Here is an 18,241-nt window from a genome sequence, read left to right as displayed (position 1 = left end):
ACAGAATGCTAATATTTAGAGTTCTTCTGGAGGAAGTTTTGTACAGTTAACGTTTGGAAGAGGCGGAAGGAGGTAATTATCTAGTGTAGTGATGTCTAGGAGTGAGTTGTTAATTAGTGGGTGTAGCTGGGTGCGTTACTATTTGGAGAGTATCTCTGCATTGTTGTTATTTGAAAACTGCTTCTTGAAGTGAGTGACTCTGTTTAACTTTTGGTTCTTACCAAACATCCAGTCTTCTAATGTTGAAAGCCTATTCTAATATTTGCGAAGGAAAATTACAGTCTCCTATATTTAAATAAAGAAAATAAAAATAATTTTGTGTTAAGTGGAGAGGACTTTCTGAGAAATGTTATTCTGCACTCGGTACTTATTATTTGAGTATCTCACCATCCGAAGGAACATTCATTTTAAGAACATGGTAAGATTGAAACAGAAATGTAGCCCCTTGAGCCTGCTCTGTTATTGAATTAGATAACAGGTGATGGGATCCATGACCTCAGTTCATCGTGCTTCTTAATGCCATACTATCATTAGTTAATAAAATCACTCATCTCAAATTTGAAATTAGCCTTTGACCTAACCTCAACTCCAGCAGCTGTCTTTAGAACATAGAACACTACAGCATAGATATGGAGGCCAACATATAATTAATTAAAAACATGAGATAATTGCTCGTTTCTAAGCTTCCCCCCAATCTAGTTTCAGTAAAAACACTGAATCAAGCAATTTTATTTAACCAAAAGTGCGTCACAGATTACACACTGTACCTATCCCACCGTGGGTTCGATCCTTGCGTCTGCCTGTTCAAGCCCTCTAGGCCTCGCTCAGACAGAGGCACTCCAGAAGGTCCTGAGCGCTCTTCCAGAAGATCGACGCTGAGCCTCATGGTCGTGGACTTTTATAGGTCCCGGGACCTCATGGCGGTGGTCTGAACCACATGGGGGTGGTCTCTTAATCACCCAATTACCGATATCGATTAATCTCATACATAACAGGCCTTTCCCTAACCCAATAATACAACAGCTCATACATTGTATAAGAAAGAAAGCTCTCGAAGGAAGCTAACAAGAACAAACATTGAAACATGTGCCCTGGAAATCAAACAACTTATCCAAGGCTCAACAGTTCGACCAATCATAAATTAACAGGATGATCGTCTTGCAACATTATGTATACTGTTTTACAATGCTTTTGCAGCGGCCCAATAGAAATTATGCATTTCAGGTCTGTTTGCAAAATCACTATACATGTTATCTATTTAAGAGAAACATGGAGAACACCTGGACCCGTTACCATCCTGCATATCAGTCTGAGCCTAGACTGGCTGGCGCCAATCAAAGCCTGTAAAGTTCAGCTGACAAGGGCTAAGCAATTCTGACAAGTGCAGGGATCCTCCATTTTATGGTGTCTTTAATTTAGCCAATATTAACACCTGAACCATTTTTCTCTCTCCACAGATGCTGCCTGACCAGTCGACTGTTTCCAGCATTTTCTGATCTAATTTCAGATTTCCAGCATTTTACTTGATTTCCATTTTATTAAAATGTTTGATTATGTCAGATCGAGTCTGTTTATGGAACTCCGGTGAACCATATGTACAGACGGCAAAATCTCTATCTCATTGCTTCCAACTTTTCACCATTTTCAAAATGCTCTGCTTTAACTTTTTTTTGGCCAAAATGTGGATGATGCCTCATTTGCCTGTGTTCAAATCCATCTACCACAGTTTTGCCATTTTAAATTCATCGATTGTGCATTTTAATTCTGCTGCCTACACTACTTACAATGCTATCCACCTTTCTTCCGGTGGTAAATTTGCCAATGTAGCTTTTAATGCCTATAGATAGATTGTTCCTATTGTAGAGAATAGTTGCAAATACCTACAATACATCACACCAATTGGTCCTCTTCGTGCCTGCCACTTAGAAAGTTTCCTAACCAGGTCAAACAAAAGCATTAATTTTCTTATGGCTTCAACTGAAGTTTCTGAGGACATTTATCATACTCCTTCTGGAATACCATTCCTAGTCTTGCCTTCCATATTTTAGTTGCCTCTTCAGAAAATTCAATCGTGTTTAGAGGAATATTGATCCTTTAAAATATCATCTGTTCATGTTCGCGTTGATAAACTACTTTAAAGAAGTTCGGTCACTGCTGTGCTGCATTAGAGACTTCAGTTAGTTCCAGTCAGTGAATGCAAGGGTAAGGATGTGTAATTCCGTGCTCTCCTTTCTTGAGCTCACACAGTGGTGTCAATTAATCGATTGTGGATGGGAAAGGATGTATTGCCCTATTAGACAAAGACAATTTGTTCCAAGCACTGCCTGTTTAGAGGGGAGAAAAAACACAGAAAAACAGCTTCTTTCAACAAAAGCAGAAATATTTGGCTGTATGAAGGGTAGTTCCAAATAAATTCTGTTCATAAAATCATTAGCACTCCCATCCATCAGTGTGGGCAATGATGTTGATTAACAGGCAAATTAGCTAACCTCTGGCTTTTGTGTTTAGTTTAATTTAGTTAAGAGATACAGGCCCATCGGCCCACCAAGTCCACACCGACCACCGATCCCTGCACATACACCCTATCCTTCATGCACTGGGGACAATTTACAAATAAGTCAAGCCAATTAATCTACAAAACAGTACATCTTTGTAGTGTGAGCCAAAACTGGAGATCCCAGAGAAAATTATTATGGTCTGTAACTTTCTTAAATAGGGAAGTACCCTGAACAATTTTCCAATACAATAAATGTTTTCATGGATTCATAGAAATATATAACATGGTAACAGACCCTTAGGCCCAATTTATCCATGCTGACCAAGATGCCTAATTCCATTTGCTTGCATTAGTCACAGACATTTCCCTCCATAATGTTTTGTGACAAAGACCCATCATTTATGTATTTGCCTGTGTACTGCACAATTTGAGATTTCTAATTTAAAAAAATCACATGTGGTTAAAGTGCACATTGTCAGATTTTATGAAAGGGTATTTTTATACATTTTGGTTTCACCATGTAGAAATTACAGTTGTGTTTATACATGGTCCCTTCATTTTAGGGCACCACAATGTTTGGGACACATGGCTTCACAGGTGTTTGTAATTGCTCAGGTGTGTTTAATTGCCTCCTTAATGCAGGTATAAGAGAGCTCTCAGCATCTAGTCTTTCCTCCAGTCTTTCCATCAACTTTGGAAACTTTTATTGCTGTTTATCAACATGAGGACCAAAGTTGTGCCAATGAAAGTTAAAGAAGCCATTATGAGACAGAGAAACAAGAATAAAACTGTGAAAGACATCAGTCAATCCTTAGGCTTATCAAAATCAACTGTTTGGAACATCATTAAGAAGAATGAGCTTACTAATTGCAGGCCAAGGAAGATTCCACAGCTGATGACAGAAGAATTATCTCTATAATAAAGGAAACCCCCAAACACCTGTCCGACAAATCAGAGACATTCTTCAGGAGTCAGGTGTGCATTTATCAATGACCACTGTCCGCAGAAGACTTTATGAACAGAAATACAGAGGCTACACGGCAAGATGTAAACCACTGGTTAGCTGCATAAATAGGATGGCCAGGTTACAGTTTGCCAAGAAGTACTTAAAAGAGCAACCACAGCTCTGGAAAAAGGTATTGTGGACAGATGAGACGAAGATTAACATATCTGAGTGATGGCAAGAGCAAAGTATGAAGGAGAGAAGGAACTGCCCTAAGATCCAAAGCATATCACCTCATCTGTGAAACACGGTGGTTGGGGTGTTATGGCCTGTACATGTATGGCTGCTGAAGGTACTGGCTCACTTATCTTCATTGATGATACAACTGCTGATGGTAGTAACATAATGAATTCTGAAATATATAGACACATTCTATCTGCTCAAGTTCAAACAAATGCCTCAAAACACATTGGCCGGCAGTTCATTCTACAGCAAGACAATGATCCCAAATATACTGCTAAAGCAACAAAGGAGTTTTTCAAAGCTAAAAAATGATCAATTCTTGAGTGGCCAAGTCAATCACCCGATCTGAACCCAATTGAGCATGCCTTTTATATGCTGAAGAGAAAACTGAAGGGGACTAGCTCCCAAAACAAGCATAAGCTAAAGGTGGCTGCAATACAGGTCTGGCAAAGCATAGACATCACCAGAGAAGACACCCAGCAACTGGTGATGTCCATGAATCGCAGACTTCAAGCAGTCATTGCATGCAAAGGATGCAATGCAGTTGTATAGGGCTCTGGTAAGACCACATCTGGAGTATTGCATACAGGTTTGGTCTCCTAATTTGAGGAAGGACATCGTTGTGATTGAGGCAGTGCAGTGTAGGTTAACGAGATTAATCCCTGGGATGGCGGGACTGTCATATGAGGAAAGATTGACAAGACTAGGCTTGTATTCACTGGAGTTTAGAAGGATGAGGGGGTTCTTATAGAAACATACAAAATTATAAAAGGACTGGACAAGCTAGATGCAGGAAAAATGTTTCCAATGTTGGGCGAGTCCAGAACCAGGGGCCACAGTCTTAGAATAAAGGGGAGGCCATTTAAGACTGAGGTGAGAAAAAACTTTTTCACCCAGAGAGTTGTGAATTTGTGGAATTCCCTGCCACAGAGGGCAGTGGAGGCCAAATCACTGGATGGATTTAAGAGAGAGTAGATAGAGCTCTAGGGGCTAGTGGAATCAAGGGATATGGGAAGAAGTCAGGCACGGGTTATTGATTGGGCGCGATCAGCCAAGATCGCAATGAATGGTGGTGCTGGCTCGAAGGGCCGAATGGCCTCCTCCTGCACCATTTTTTATGTTTCTATGATATACAACAAAATACTAAACATGACTACTTTCATTTATATGACATCGCTGTGTCTCAAACATTATGGTGCCATGAAATGGGGGGACTATGTACAAACACTGCTGTAATTTCTACATGGTGAAATCAAAATGTATAAAAATGGCCTTTATTTAAATCTGACAATGTACACTTTAACCACAGGTGAGTTTTTTTCTATTCCAAATCTCAAATTGGGGTGTACAAATATTATGAAAGGCACTGTAAATCTTTCTAAGAAACATAGAAAATAGGTGCAGGAGTAGGCCATTTGGTTGTTCGATCCAGCTCCGCCATTCAATATGATCATGGTTGATCATATAAAATCAGTTCCCCAATCCTGCTTTCTCCCCATATCCCTTGATTCCTTTTGCCCTAAGAGCTGTATCGAACACTCTCTTAAAAACATCCAATGAATTGGCCTCCACTGCCATCTGTGACAGCAAATTCCACAGATTCTCAACTCTCCGGGTGAAAATTCCAGATTCACAACTCCCTGGGTGAAAAGACACCTAAAAGCTGTCTCCAGGTCATAGACGTCCCTACCCTGGGAAAAAGACTGACTATTGTACCCTATGTCCCTCATGGTTTTATCAGCCTTTATAAGGCCACCCTTCACCCTCCTTCATTCAAAGGAAGAATCCCTGCCACTGCTACCCAGTCACTCCAGATAATTCAAGCCCTCCACTCCAGGCAACATCCTTGTGAAATCTTTTGCACCTTCTCTGGGGTAATCACATTCTTTTCTTTTGATTACATTTTATTTTTAGTTTCTGGGTATCGGCATTTCTTGATCAACCATAATCATCTCTTGAGAAGGTCATGGTGAGCCGCTACAAATCATAGCAAAGTCATATCATCCACATTGTCCTTGTCTACGTCCTTCGCTCCCTGCGATTGGAACTGTCTGCTCTGGGGGATTTAGTGCCATTATATTCTTCAGTGTCATTGTTTCATGTGCATTACGTTTGGCATATTCCTATTCCTGAATTTAATATTGTCTCATGGGATGCTTACCATCTGCACTACTGTAAATACTAACGCACAGCAATCATCTAACACGCTCATTTGTATCACCTATGAATCCATTGCTCCTGACCGATGGTAACTAATGCTACACCATTGTTTAAAAGAGACTTATCTTTTTGATGTCCTTTGTCATTTTATTCCCAAGTGTTCTCTTTGTAGATCCCAGTGACCTGTCAGCTTTTGTACTTCATTACATCGTTATCTTTTGATGGTGTCTGCTAGTTTGTCATTTTGCATGTGATTTTTGTTTTTTTGTTTTGTTTTTGTGTTGTCTATTTTCTCTTTAGTTATTCACAGCTTTGCAGGAAGCAAGTTGAAGTTGTGTTCCTTAGGAGCACGTATCAGTTCTGCATCATGCATGGTTCTTTTGGGAGAACTCAGCATTTCTCCACTCCACTCCCGTATTTTATCCATCAGCACACTTGCCGTGATGTGTACTCACTGACCCTATGTGTGGGATGCAGTTTTTACCAACATTTCGACTGTTGCCTGCTGTTTCCCCATTTTGAACCTTTCATCATTTCCTTGAACTCAATCATATTATAATTTCTATTACACAAACCCGACGCATCATTAACTAAATCTGACTCGTTATCCACCAGTGATTGTCCCTTGTTGATGGAGTTAGGCCTTTGCTGGCCCTATTCACCCATTTTAATTTACATCTACAATTAACATCTGAGGGGTCCAATTAACAGAGTACCTCGCAGATCTGCTCCTGCTCCCCCTGTCACAACAGGGACCTTTCACCCCATCAGCCGTCGCATACAGCAAATATTCCTACAACATTTTTGCCACCTTCAACGGGACCCCACCACATCTTCCCATCTCCATCCCTTTCTGCTTTCTGTACAGGCCGTTTCCTCCCTGGTTAACTCATCCGTTCCCACCCAAACCACCCCCTCCCCAGGTATCTTTCCCTGCAACCGTAGGAGATGCAACACCTGTCCTTATACCTCCACCCTCGACTCTGTCCAAGGAACCCGATAGTCCTTTCAGGTGAGGCAGAGGTTCACTTGCACCTCCTTCAACCTCATCTACTGTATTCGCTGCTACAGATGTAGACTCCTATATATCGGCGAGACCAAACGCCGACTGGTTGTTTCGTTTCGCTGAACACCTTTGCTCAGTCTGCTTTAGCCGATGTGATCCTCCAGTTGCCATACAGTTTAGCACCCCTTCCTATTCCCATACTGACCTTTCTGTCCTGGACCTCCTCCATTGTCAGAGTGAAGCCAAACACAAATTGGTGAACAGCATCTCATATTTTACTTGGGCAGCTTGCAACCCAGTGGTATGAGTATTATTTCATTTCTCTAACTTCAAGTAACCCCTGCATCCTTACCATCCTTCGTCGTCGTACTAGTTTCATTGTCGATCTGTTGAGTTTCACTGTCTGTACAACTCTATCACCTACCCCACAACCAACAATGGACCATTGTGGGCTCCACCTTTCCTTGATCATCGTTGCTTTTTGCATATCTCTCATTCATTTTTCTTATTTATCTTCTATATCTCTCGTTTCCTTTCCCCCTGACTCTTAGTCTGAAAAAAGGTCTCAATCCGAAACGTCACCTATTCCTTTTCTCCAGAGATGCTGCCTGACCCGCTGAGTTATTCTAACTTTTTGTATCTATCTTCGGTGTAAACCACCATCTGCAGTTCCTTCCTACAGTTAACTGCTTTTGAATTTGTTTGCATGGATTATCTGTGGTGGTGGAGAGGTATCTAAAACTGGAGGGCACAGGTTTAGCCTGAGGTTGAAGCATGGGGCATTTGTCAAGATTCTTTTCACCCGGATGTTGGGTTGGTAGTCGGGATCGAACCCAGGTCCCCGGCGCTGCAAGGGGAGGGTTGTTTATGTGGTGAAGTGGACTACATCCACACCTCTGCAATTTTATGCAGTCTTAGGCAGAGTAGTTGCCATATCAAGCTGTGATGCATCTGGTTAGGATGCTTTCTGCAGTGCATCTGTTGAAATTAATGAGTCATTGGAGACATGCTGAATTTCCTTTGATTTTAATTGGTATTAAACATTTTGGGAGTCCTGATTTCTGGGATCATTGCTGATGGGGTCTTGCTATAATATTGTGTGTTTGTCACTGATATGAAATAAAAGATTAAATAGAATGAGCATTGGAGATTTCCACCACCTCCCTCTTTCCATGACCCAACTTGCTGGTAATAGAATCAATCATCCCTCATAATCAATCTGAAGAATTCCTTGCATTTTACCACCCAAAGACTTTTAAAATGGGAAATATTCTGTGCACCTTGCTGAGAAGCTGTGCTCTCCCGTAAACTGGACTGTAGGTCTCTAAACTACTTTATTGGACCGTGCACAGTTACTTGCCTAACCTGAAGGGAAAGTACGGTGCAGTGATTTGAAGAACTGCTGTTCAATTGCACTCCAAGTTGTCCCATTGACAATGTCTATGTTTTTTTTATTTACTTAATTCAATTGTGCTTTTGGAATTAAATTAACTGGAGGATAATCCAGAGTGATATTTCAGGAAGAAGAGCAATTTGCTGCCATCTAAGGACTAATTGGAAACTCTTCCAAGACTCAATTGAATAAACAATCTGTTCATCCTTCATGCATGTTACCGTCCCTGTGGCTTTTATATCAGTCTTGTATTTCATAGATGTACACAAAACAGAAAGAGGTCACTTGGACTATTATGCCCAGGCTAATTCTTAAAAGAGTCTTTAATTAGCCCCACATTCCTGTTCTTTCCTCATTACCCTGTAGATGTTGCCAACGCATGTGTTTACCAACCTCCCTTCTGGAAGAGTTAGTATTAGCCCTTAAAGCAAGGCAGTAGAGATGTTAACACGTCTGGGCAGCACAGTGGCCCAGTTGGTACAGCGGCTGCCTCATAGTTGCAGAGACCCGGGTTCAAGCCTGACACCAGGATGCTGTCTGTGTGGAGTTTACGCTTTCTCCCTGTGACCATGTGGGTTTCCCTGGGTGCTCTGGTTTCCTCCCAATGCCACAAATGTGCGGGTTGGTAAATTCATTGCCAACTGTATGTCTTGCCCCATGTGCAGGTGAGAGACATAATCTGTGGGGAGCTGATGGGAATGGGCGTGAGAATGAAATGGATTAGGGTGGGAATTGCATAAACTGAATAGGAACTTGTTGGGCCGAATGGCCTATTTCCATGCTATTTAAAATTTCTCAATGACTCTAACTTAAGAAGACATTTCCTCAACTCTGTTTTTTTTTTTCATTTGCTGTCTTCCTTCTTTGGAGATAACATTACCCCTAGACCAAATGGTTCTGGGAAAACTAGGCCTGCCTACCCAGTGCCTCAACATTGAATTGTGATCTTCCATGGGAATGCATGATTTGAGTGTGTGGCAAAGACTTTTAGTCCAACAGTACATTCTGATTGATTCCAGACCCTTTAGAGGGCAGTAGTCCAGTAAACCATAGCACTGTGGTATGGACTGCCAGGGCATATTGACTTCTTGCTTCAAAGACTCGGGCCTGTATATTCGTGTGAATGAAGTGTCAGGAGAATTGGAGCAAAGCGCTTGTGGTCATTCCAGCCGCCAACTAGTTGTTCAAGATCTGGCAGCAGTGTAGCAAGACATGAAGACTCAGTGCATCTTCTGAGTCTGTCAGAAGCACATAATTGACCACGCAGCAAGAGGCAGTGTTTAGCTGACGGTGCCTTACTCTCTGAGGATCGGTCATGAAACCAGACGCTATGTGTACTGTAAGTTAAGATTGGGAATAAACCACCCGGTCCCTCAAATTTCCTTTGTCATGTAATATTATTATGCTCTGACTGCACAAGTCTGCATCTACCCTAGTAATCATTCACTGGGTTTATCACTCCATTGCTAACCTCAGCTTTAAACATGTTCAATAACTTTGTCCCACTTCCACTTGAGGAAGAGAGTTCCAGAGACTGATGTTTCCAGAGGGGGAAAAAATAAGCATTATGTCTGTCTTAAATGGGCGACCCCCTTGTTTATTATACCGTGACCTTGGCTGAGACTCTCCCACGATAGGAGACATCCCTCGTGCATACAAGCAGAACATCTCCAACTTGTCCTCCAAAGACAAACCATCCATTCCAGGCCTACGTCCAATGAATCATCTCTGACCTGCTTCCACTGTTGCCCCATATAACTGAACTAAAACCTCCCTATTTTCGTATACAGTAATCAATAACATCAGTCTCGAGAAGGGTTCGAATCCAAAACGTCACAGGTCCATCCTCTCCCCAGATGCTGTCTTGCCCACTGGGTTACTTCAGTACAATGTGTTTTACGCAAGATTCCAGCACCTATAGTTTTTTCTGTTTCCATCAATAACAGTTTGTTATCTTTCCTAATTATTTGCTGTACCTTGTCTTCCATTGGGGCACCAGCTCCATCTGCATCTCAGAACTCTGCAATCCCTCATAATTTAGATAAGATTCTTCTTTTAAATTATTTTTGCTGCTAAAATGGGTAAATTTGCTATTTCCTGCATTTATAGCATGCGTAGTTGCTAGGTTGCCCACTCATCAAACCTATCTATATCCATTTTGTACCCTCCTTGTTGCCCATTGCTAACTCGTGTTCTTATCTACCTTTATATGACATCAACTAATCTGGCACCCTTCATCCAAGTCTTTTATATAAAATTGATCCCTCTGGCCCAGTGCTTGTTACATCCAGGAAAAGACCTGGTGTGGTGGAAAGTTCGGACAAAGCCAAGAGCCGTTAATAAGTTGGTCTCCCTTTTATAAACTTGGTCCTAACGGGGTCATTTGACTGCTTAATACTGGTATCCTTTCTAAGGTGACAGTGATTTTTTTTTAAACGACTCAAAGTGTTGGAGTAACTCAGCAAGTCAGGCGGCATCGCTGGAGAACATGGATAGGTGATGTTTTGTCAAAACTCTTCTTAAAAAGTTTGATGAAGGGTCTCGACCCAAAATGTCACCTATTCACATTCTCTCAGGATGCTGCCAGACCTGCTTACTCCAGCACTTTGTGTCATTTCGTCCACGGCCTTCATCCTGCTGCCAATAACTTGAGAGTTATTGGAACTCGCTCATCCAGGCAAGGGAAGAGCATTCTATTACGTGCCTTGTAGGTGGTCAAGAGGTCTGGCTGTCAGTGGATGAGTCACCTACCACAGGACCCTCAGCCACTGACCTGCTCCTGTAACCACTATTGGTGGAGAAATTACTGGAGTCACAAATTAATTTTCAATCCACTGTATGGCAAAGTGTGGAAGTGGTAAATCGTGAGGAAGACGGTGATCAAACAGAAAGGACATAGATAGGCTTCATTACTTACCTCCATTAATGAGCGATGAGATCTTCATTGCGTGCAGGGATGCCTGTGATTGATTCACTTTTCAGAGGGGCCTCTTGTAGTGTCGATATTTACAAGGGCTCAAGGGAAATGTGTCTGCACACAGAGGGAGAATGGAGGGCTGGCATAAATAAATGGGGACTTAGAAAATGGCAGAGTACTGAATGGGAAGTGGAGATGGCATAGGTCCAAGGGGGAATGAGGGTGAGCAGGGATAAATGGGGGTGGTGGGGGCATCGGGAGGGTGGAGTAAATTTGGGAATGGGAGAGAGTGGGGTAAATGGAATGGGGGAGTGTGGGGTAAATGAGGGAATCGGGAGAGTGGGGTAAATGGGGAGGGTGGGTTAATGTGGGAATGCAAGGGTTAATGGGGCAATGGAGGTTTGGCAGTGATAAAAGGGAGTGAAGGGCTAAATAAGGAATGAGGGGAAGATTGGGCAAATGAGAGGCAGGCGGGGGCATACAGACAAATGCGGGGAGAGCAGGGTAAAAGGGATTGAGGAAGGTCAGGAGTAAAGGGGGAATGAGGGGGTGGTGGGGTAAATGATAATGAAAAGAGGGCAATGGTGAATGGGGGGGGGGGGGGAGAAGCGAACAGTGGTAAATGTGGCGAATTGAGGAATGGCACAAATACATGCGGACGATTAGGCAGGACCGGGTGCTGGAGAAACAAATGGGTCTAAAGGCAGATACATTTCCAGGGCCTAATGGTGTGCACCCAAACGTTTGAATGAAAGTGGCTACAGAGATAATGGAGCCATTGATTGAAATTCTTCAAAATTCCATGAGTTCCAGGAAGGGACCAGTGGATTACAAATCTGCAAATGTGACTCCTACTTTCAAGGAGAGAAAAGGCACGAAGCCGTACTTCTGGTATCTTAATGTGTTGTTGCCAAGTTACTAAAAATCTATAATCAAGGAAGAAAGAGTTAGACATTTAGGGAACACACTGTAATTAAACCAGGTCAACATCGTTTTATGCAAGAAAAATCAACTCTAACACACTTGCGAGAGGGAACTATGTGTTCTTAAGCACAAACTAATAGAAAGCATCCCATTGGGATGCATCACAGCTTGGTATTGCAACTGCTCTGCCTAAGCCCGCAAGAAACTGCAGAGAGTTGTGAACACAACTCAATCCATCATGAAAATCAGCCTTGTTGATTTCTCTGATCCTACCTGCCTATCCCAGATATATCCACTTGGTTCTCCTATACCTTATAGTACTGCCCAATATTCATATCCCAACCAACACTGCCACAAAAGGACAAATAGTGCTAAAGTAACTCAGGATGGCAGCCAGCATCCCTGGAATACATTAATAGGTGACATGTGGGTCAGTTCTGAAGAAGTGTCACGACCTAAAATGTCACCTATCCAATTTCTCCAGAGATGCTGCCTGTCCCGCTGAATTACTCCAGCATTTTGCGTCTTTTTTTTACTAGGATACTGTCTGGATTAGAAGTATTAGCTGCAATGAAAGGTTAAACAAGCTAGTATGTTTTCCCTGGAGCATGGAAGCTGAAGGGAGGCCCGATAGAAGTTTATAAAATTAAGAGAGGTGTAGATAGGGTAGACAATCTTTTCCTCACTGTGGAAATATCGAATACTAGAGACCATAGCTTATAGATCAGAAGGGGAACGTTTGTAGTTGTACGGGGCTAGCGTATTTTACAGTGGTCGGGATCAGGGTTAGCGGTGGATAGCGGTTTTTAAGAAGCTTTTCGATGGATGCATGAATATGCAGTGAGCGGAGAGGTATGTGCAGCAGAAATTATTAGTTTAATTTAGCATCATGTTCAAAGCAGACATTGCAGGGCAAAGAGCCAGTTCTTGTGCTGAACTGGACGATGTTCTAGATGCCAGGTTAAGGATGCAATTAGATCAGCCATGACTGTATTAAATGGACTGGCGAAAACCCAGGAGGTCATGGGGCTTCTTCTGCTGTTAGTTACCATGTTAGTGGATGCATTTGCTACACGATGCAATTTCAAAGTTGGAAGAACTATTCAAAGGAGAATGTTATCTCCTTTGTGGGTGGAATGTTGTTTTCAAATCTAGGACAGCAATGCTCTAGATTTCTACATTGTGGCCACAACCCTCTCGTAGGAAGTGGTGATTAGGATTTCATTGTCTGTCTGCTTTGTTGTTTCTGAAGCCATGGGTCTTTTGTTTGAAACATGAACTGCTCTTAATGTGCCTCTACAAATATTGTCCCATATTTTGGGGAAATTTCAACAGTGGAAAGAAAACATCTCGCGATACTTGTTTATAATCTGCTCTGGGTTTCCTTTGCCATTAGTCACATTTTTACAATTAATACCAGGCCACCGTTTGCTTTAAGCAGCAATATTTTAGTATCCATTTCTGGTTCTTTTTGTATAATGACTGAAGTGATTTTTATGATGGAACTTTGTTGCTTGGCAACTCGGCACCGTCAAACAATGGCATAATTTTGTTTTCATTCAAAAAGAAAGGCTTTCTCCTTTCTTTACCCAAACAACAACTCATCTTTGTGGTATGTCGCTCCCTCCGGGGTACACTCCAGTCTGCTAGGTGATGAGAGGGAAGGGGGGGGGGGGGGGGGGGGAGGTGGGTGAATAGACCCTGCCACAAATGCTGGAATGGTAGGCATGTCTTCCTGGCGCTTGCTATTTTGACCTCCACATACGTCGGTGCCCAAGACGTTATGGCCAGCGACACCCATCATCCAGTAGAGATGCAATCACTACCATCGCTACAAGCACCAAAAATGAATCTTTCCTTCCCCTACTGTCGAAGGAGAATTATTCAGGCTGTAACAAGAAGCGTTCTGGTGAACGGTTACTGATTGCGTCCTTGGCAAAGTGCAAACTCCATCATCCAGCTGCTCTCCCATTGCAACCTGATGGAATAATGGGCAGGAAAAAGTTCTTGCTGGCAGGAAATGTTGTGTGAATCACCTGGTAGCCTCATATTTCCTCCCGATATAGATAACCTCCATTTGGGCTCATCGAGTTAAGGCCAGCTCTCAAAGCAACCCTATCCCTCATTTGTAATCCCTGAAATTTGTTCTCCCCACATTCACATTACGAGCCCATGGGGGGGGGGGGAGTGTGATTTGTCCTTGTTATAGCAACAATGGTAAATAGTGAATTTGCAGCCTTCTTTACACACTGCCCATTTTTTTTCAAGGACTCGGCAAAAGAAAGCTGTGCTGGGTGTGAAACAGGAAGGCAAGTCATTACCATCCATTCTGTCAAAGCAATTCCACCTGAGAGATGAGCCTCGGACTGATTAAACCAATGATCCGCGAGCTGGATGGGTGGCAAGGTGGGTACTGATATTTCTGTCTCTGGTGTCTAAAACCCAACATACGTTGATAGGAGAGAGGTCATAGAGGCACACACCACAGACACAGGCCCTTCAACCCACTGAGTCCACACCGACCATCAAACAGCCATTTACACTATTAATCCTACATTAATCAAGAGTCGAATATGTCATTGTCACATGTGAATGAACAGAGTAATGGAATTCTTACTTTTGCACCATTACAGGCACAAACACAATCACAACAAATAAACATACCAATACAAGGTCATCAGACCATAATAGTGCAAAACCAAAGTATGTAATGCAACCAAAACAGTCCAGAGGAGATTATGGCTGAGGTTGAGTTTTGGTTTGTGCTGTGTAGCATTGTTCCAGAGGTTGGTGGTTGCTGGGAAGCAGCTGTTCTTGAACCTGGAGGTCATGTACTTTCCTGTAACGTCTTCCAGATGGTAGTGGCGAAATAAGAGTGCAGCCAAGGGAGTGTGAGCCTTTGATAATATTTGTGAGGCAGCACCTCCTGTAGATCCCTTAGATGGTGGGGAGGGCAGTACCTGTGATGGAGCAGGCAATGTCTACCACCTCTACGTGTCCCATTTTAATCTCCCCACAATCTCATCAACTGCCAAGATTCCACCACTTACCTGTACACTGGGGCAATTTACATCGGCCAATTAACCTCCCGACTTGCTTACTTTTAGGATGTTGGGGGAACTGGAGCACCAGGGGGGAAACCCAACACAGTCACAGGGCGATTGTGCAAACTCCACACAGACAGTTTGTGAGGTCAGGATTGAACCACGGTCTCTGTTGCTGTGAGGTGGTGCCTCCAAGTCTCCTTCATTCACCGCAGGTGCAGATCCATCACAACCTCACTGTAAAGCTGTGGTTTCTTTGGGATGCTGCTCGTTATATTAATATATGGGTAGGAATCTGGAAGATGATTTGCCCCAGGGGTGTGGTGGATGAGGGCCATGGTCCCTGAGGGAGTGGTTAAAGTGAGCTGTGCAAATGTATTCAAGTGGAATATCGAAGGTCACCACTGATAGTTATTGCCTGTCGTTTCTCCTCTAAATTTAACTTGCCATCTACTCAGCTCAGGCCTTGCTAATGGACAATAATGATCTGCCTTTCTATTTCAAACCCATCATGATTATCTTTTGCGGAGGTCTTGAAATAAAAATGAATGGTGTGCAGAAGTGAGCTGAAACGGGGTAACTACTCATTTATGTTCCTTAGAAGGTGTGCGTAGAGGCACCAGCAGGGACGGGTTGGGCCAAATGGTCTGCATTTGTGCTGTGTTGATAGTCACACAGCACGGAAATAGGCCCCTTGGCCAACTTGCCCATGACAACTAGCATGCCCCATCTACACTAGTTCCACCTGTTTGCATTTGACCCATATCCCTCTAAACCTTTCCTATCCATCTACCTGTCCAAATATCTTTAAAATGTTGTTATAGTACTTGCTTCAACTACCTCCTATGGCAGCTTGTTCCACATACCCAACCCTGAGTCAAAAAGTTGCACCTTGGGTTTCAATAAAATCTTTTGCCTCTCACCTTAAACCTGTGTCCTCTGGTTCTTGATTCCCCAATTCAGGGTAAATCCAGTCTTATACCCAATCTATTCCCCTCATGATCTTATACACCTCCATAAGATCACACCTCATTCTCCTGCGCTCCAAGAAATAAAGTTCTAGCTTGCCTAACCTCCCCCAAAAAACGCAGTCCCTCAAGTCCTGGCAACATCCTTGTAAATCTTCTCTGCATTTTTTCCAATGTAACAACATCCATCCTATAACAGGGTGACCAAAACGGAACACAATACTCCAAATGCGACTTCACCAATGTCTTGTACAACAGTAACATAACATCCCAACTTCTATACTTAATACCTTGCCTGTTGAAGGCCAATATACCGAAAGCCTTCTTGACTACCCTATCTATGTGTGACTTTCAACAAACTATGTACCTACCTGTACTTCTAGATCCCTCTGTTCTGCGACACTCCCCAAGGCTCTGCCATTCAGTGAAGGTCCTGACTTGGTTTGACTTCCCAAAATGCAACTCCTTGCATTTATCTACATTAAACTCCATTAACCATTCCTCAATCCACTTGCCCAACTGGTCAAGATCCTGCTGTAATTTTAAATACTATCTTTGCTATCTATGATACCACCCACTTTAATGCCATCTGCAGACTTACTAGTCATCCTTCTACATTCTCATCCAAATCATTGGAATAAACCACAAACAGGTCATTAGTCTCAAGCTTTCCTCGTGGTATCCCACCTACTCTCTACCTCTACCTTAGGCGTGACCACCTCGTTATAACTCCTATCTATGAAGCTCTCGTTCTCCCAGTTCTCCCAGCTGCAGCTCCGGTTCACTAAAGCAGTCCGCAAGGAGCCAAACCTGGACACAATTCCCACAAGTGTAGCCATCAGGGACGCCAGAAGTTTCCCTCTCTTCACACATCCTGCAGGAGGAACATTGCACGATTCTACCTGTCATCACTACTGCACTAAAACCAAGAGGAAAAAAAGCGCAGTAATTAGTCACAAGAAATAACAGAATACACCATTACCCCATGTCACCCTCAGCCTCCTTGCCAAAGCATCACACTTACCCCCCCCCCCCCCCCCCCACGGCCTCTCTCCCAACAAGGCTGCTCCCACAGGTCACTCCGCTACACCTTGCCTTCTTTTTCTTGGCTACTTGAATAGCCAATTTTGATCACTCAATCAATCTAACGGCTGGCTTTTTGATTGTTTACTGTCTGCTGTTCTTTGACCTGTGTTGAATTGAAGAGCAGCAGTGTAGCTCAAAGTGGGTCAGTGTGGGTCAGTCTCAACCTATGCCTCAAAGGCAGATGCACGTCGGGTTCTGGTTGCACAGAGGAAGTCTGGCTTTCATGATATCTGAGTTGTGAACATTCCTACAACCTACTGTAGTGAGTTAGACTGAACAAAGATAATTCTGAATTATCAGCTCTCTCCCTAGGTGAAAGCTTGTGCAAGATAGTGTAAGGGAATTCTGTCATATAACAGTCAGAGTGGTGTTCCTGTGGCTATAAAAGAGACTCCATGTTGGTTTGTGGCCTCCCTGGTTATTGTGTCAAGAATGTCTCGGAGCAATTGCAAGATATTCTGAAAGGGGATGGTGATCAGCCAGAGTGCGTAGGAAGGAACTGCAGATGCCTGTTTAAACAGAAGTTAGACACAAAAAGTAATTAAGTATATTGGCCAAGTATTCACATACAAGGAATTTGCCTTGGTGCTCCGCCAACAAGTAACAACATGACATACAGTGACAGTTACAGTGAATGACTCAGGAAACACTAAACATTAATAATAATAAAACATTAATGATAAAACACCATTGATCAAGTATGTGAACCAACAAAATACCAGATCAAAGGGAGGCTACAGATTTTTGGCTGTTGTGTAGAGCAACTACTCGTGGATAAAAACTTTTTTTGTCTGGCTATGGCAGCTTTGACAATCCGGAGTCGCCTTCCAGAGGGAAGTGATTCAAAAAGTTTGTGGCCAGGGTGAGAGGGGTCAGAGATGATCTTGCCCGCTCGCTTCCTGGCCCTTGCAGTGTACAGTTCATCAATGGAAGGAAGGTTGTAGCAAATAATCTTCTCTGCTGATTGGACGGTTCGCTGCAGCCTCCAGGTGTCGTGCTTGGTGGCTGAGCCAAACAAGACCATTATGGAGAAGGTGAGAACAGACTCTACGATGGCCGT

General features: G+C 43.0%; 1 protein-coding gene across 3 annotated transcripts in view; it reads left to right on the top strand.

Moving 5' to 3' along the window:
- The window catches only part of enox1 (ecto-NOX disulfide-thiol exchanger 1), a 196,568-nt gene that overhangs the window by 25,984 nt on the left and 152,343 nt on the right, over nucleotides 1-18,241 (top strand). For 2 of the 3 annotated variants that reach the window (XM_033032888.1, XM_033032886.1), the window contains exon 2: nucleotides 14,352-14,489. The exons of the other annotated variant lie outside the window; for it this stretch is intronic. In XM_033032888.1, the coding sequence (XP_032888779.1) occupies nucleotides 14,438-14,489 (52 nt within the window). In that variant the 5' untranslated portion in view covers nucleotides 14,352-14,437. The remainder of the gene's footprint in view (nucleotides 1-14,351; nucleotides 14,490-18,241) is intronic. 3 annotated transcript variants of the gene reach the window in all.

This window comes from Amblyraja radiata, chromosome 14 (assembly GCF_010909765.2).
Source record: "Amblyraja radiata isolate CabotCenter1 chromosome 14, sAmbRad1.1.pri, whole genome shotgun sequence".
Taxonomy (NCBI): Eukaryota; Metazoa; Chordata; class Chondrichthyes; order Rajiformes; family Rajidae; genus Amblyraja; species Amblyraja radiata.
The sequence above is the reverse complement of the archived record's forward strand: the minus strand, read 5'-3'. Positions and strand labels throughout refer to the sequence as shown.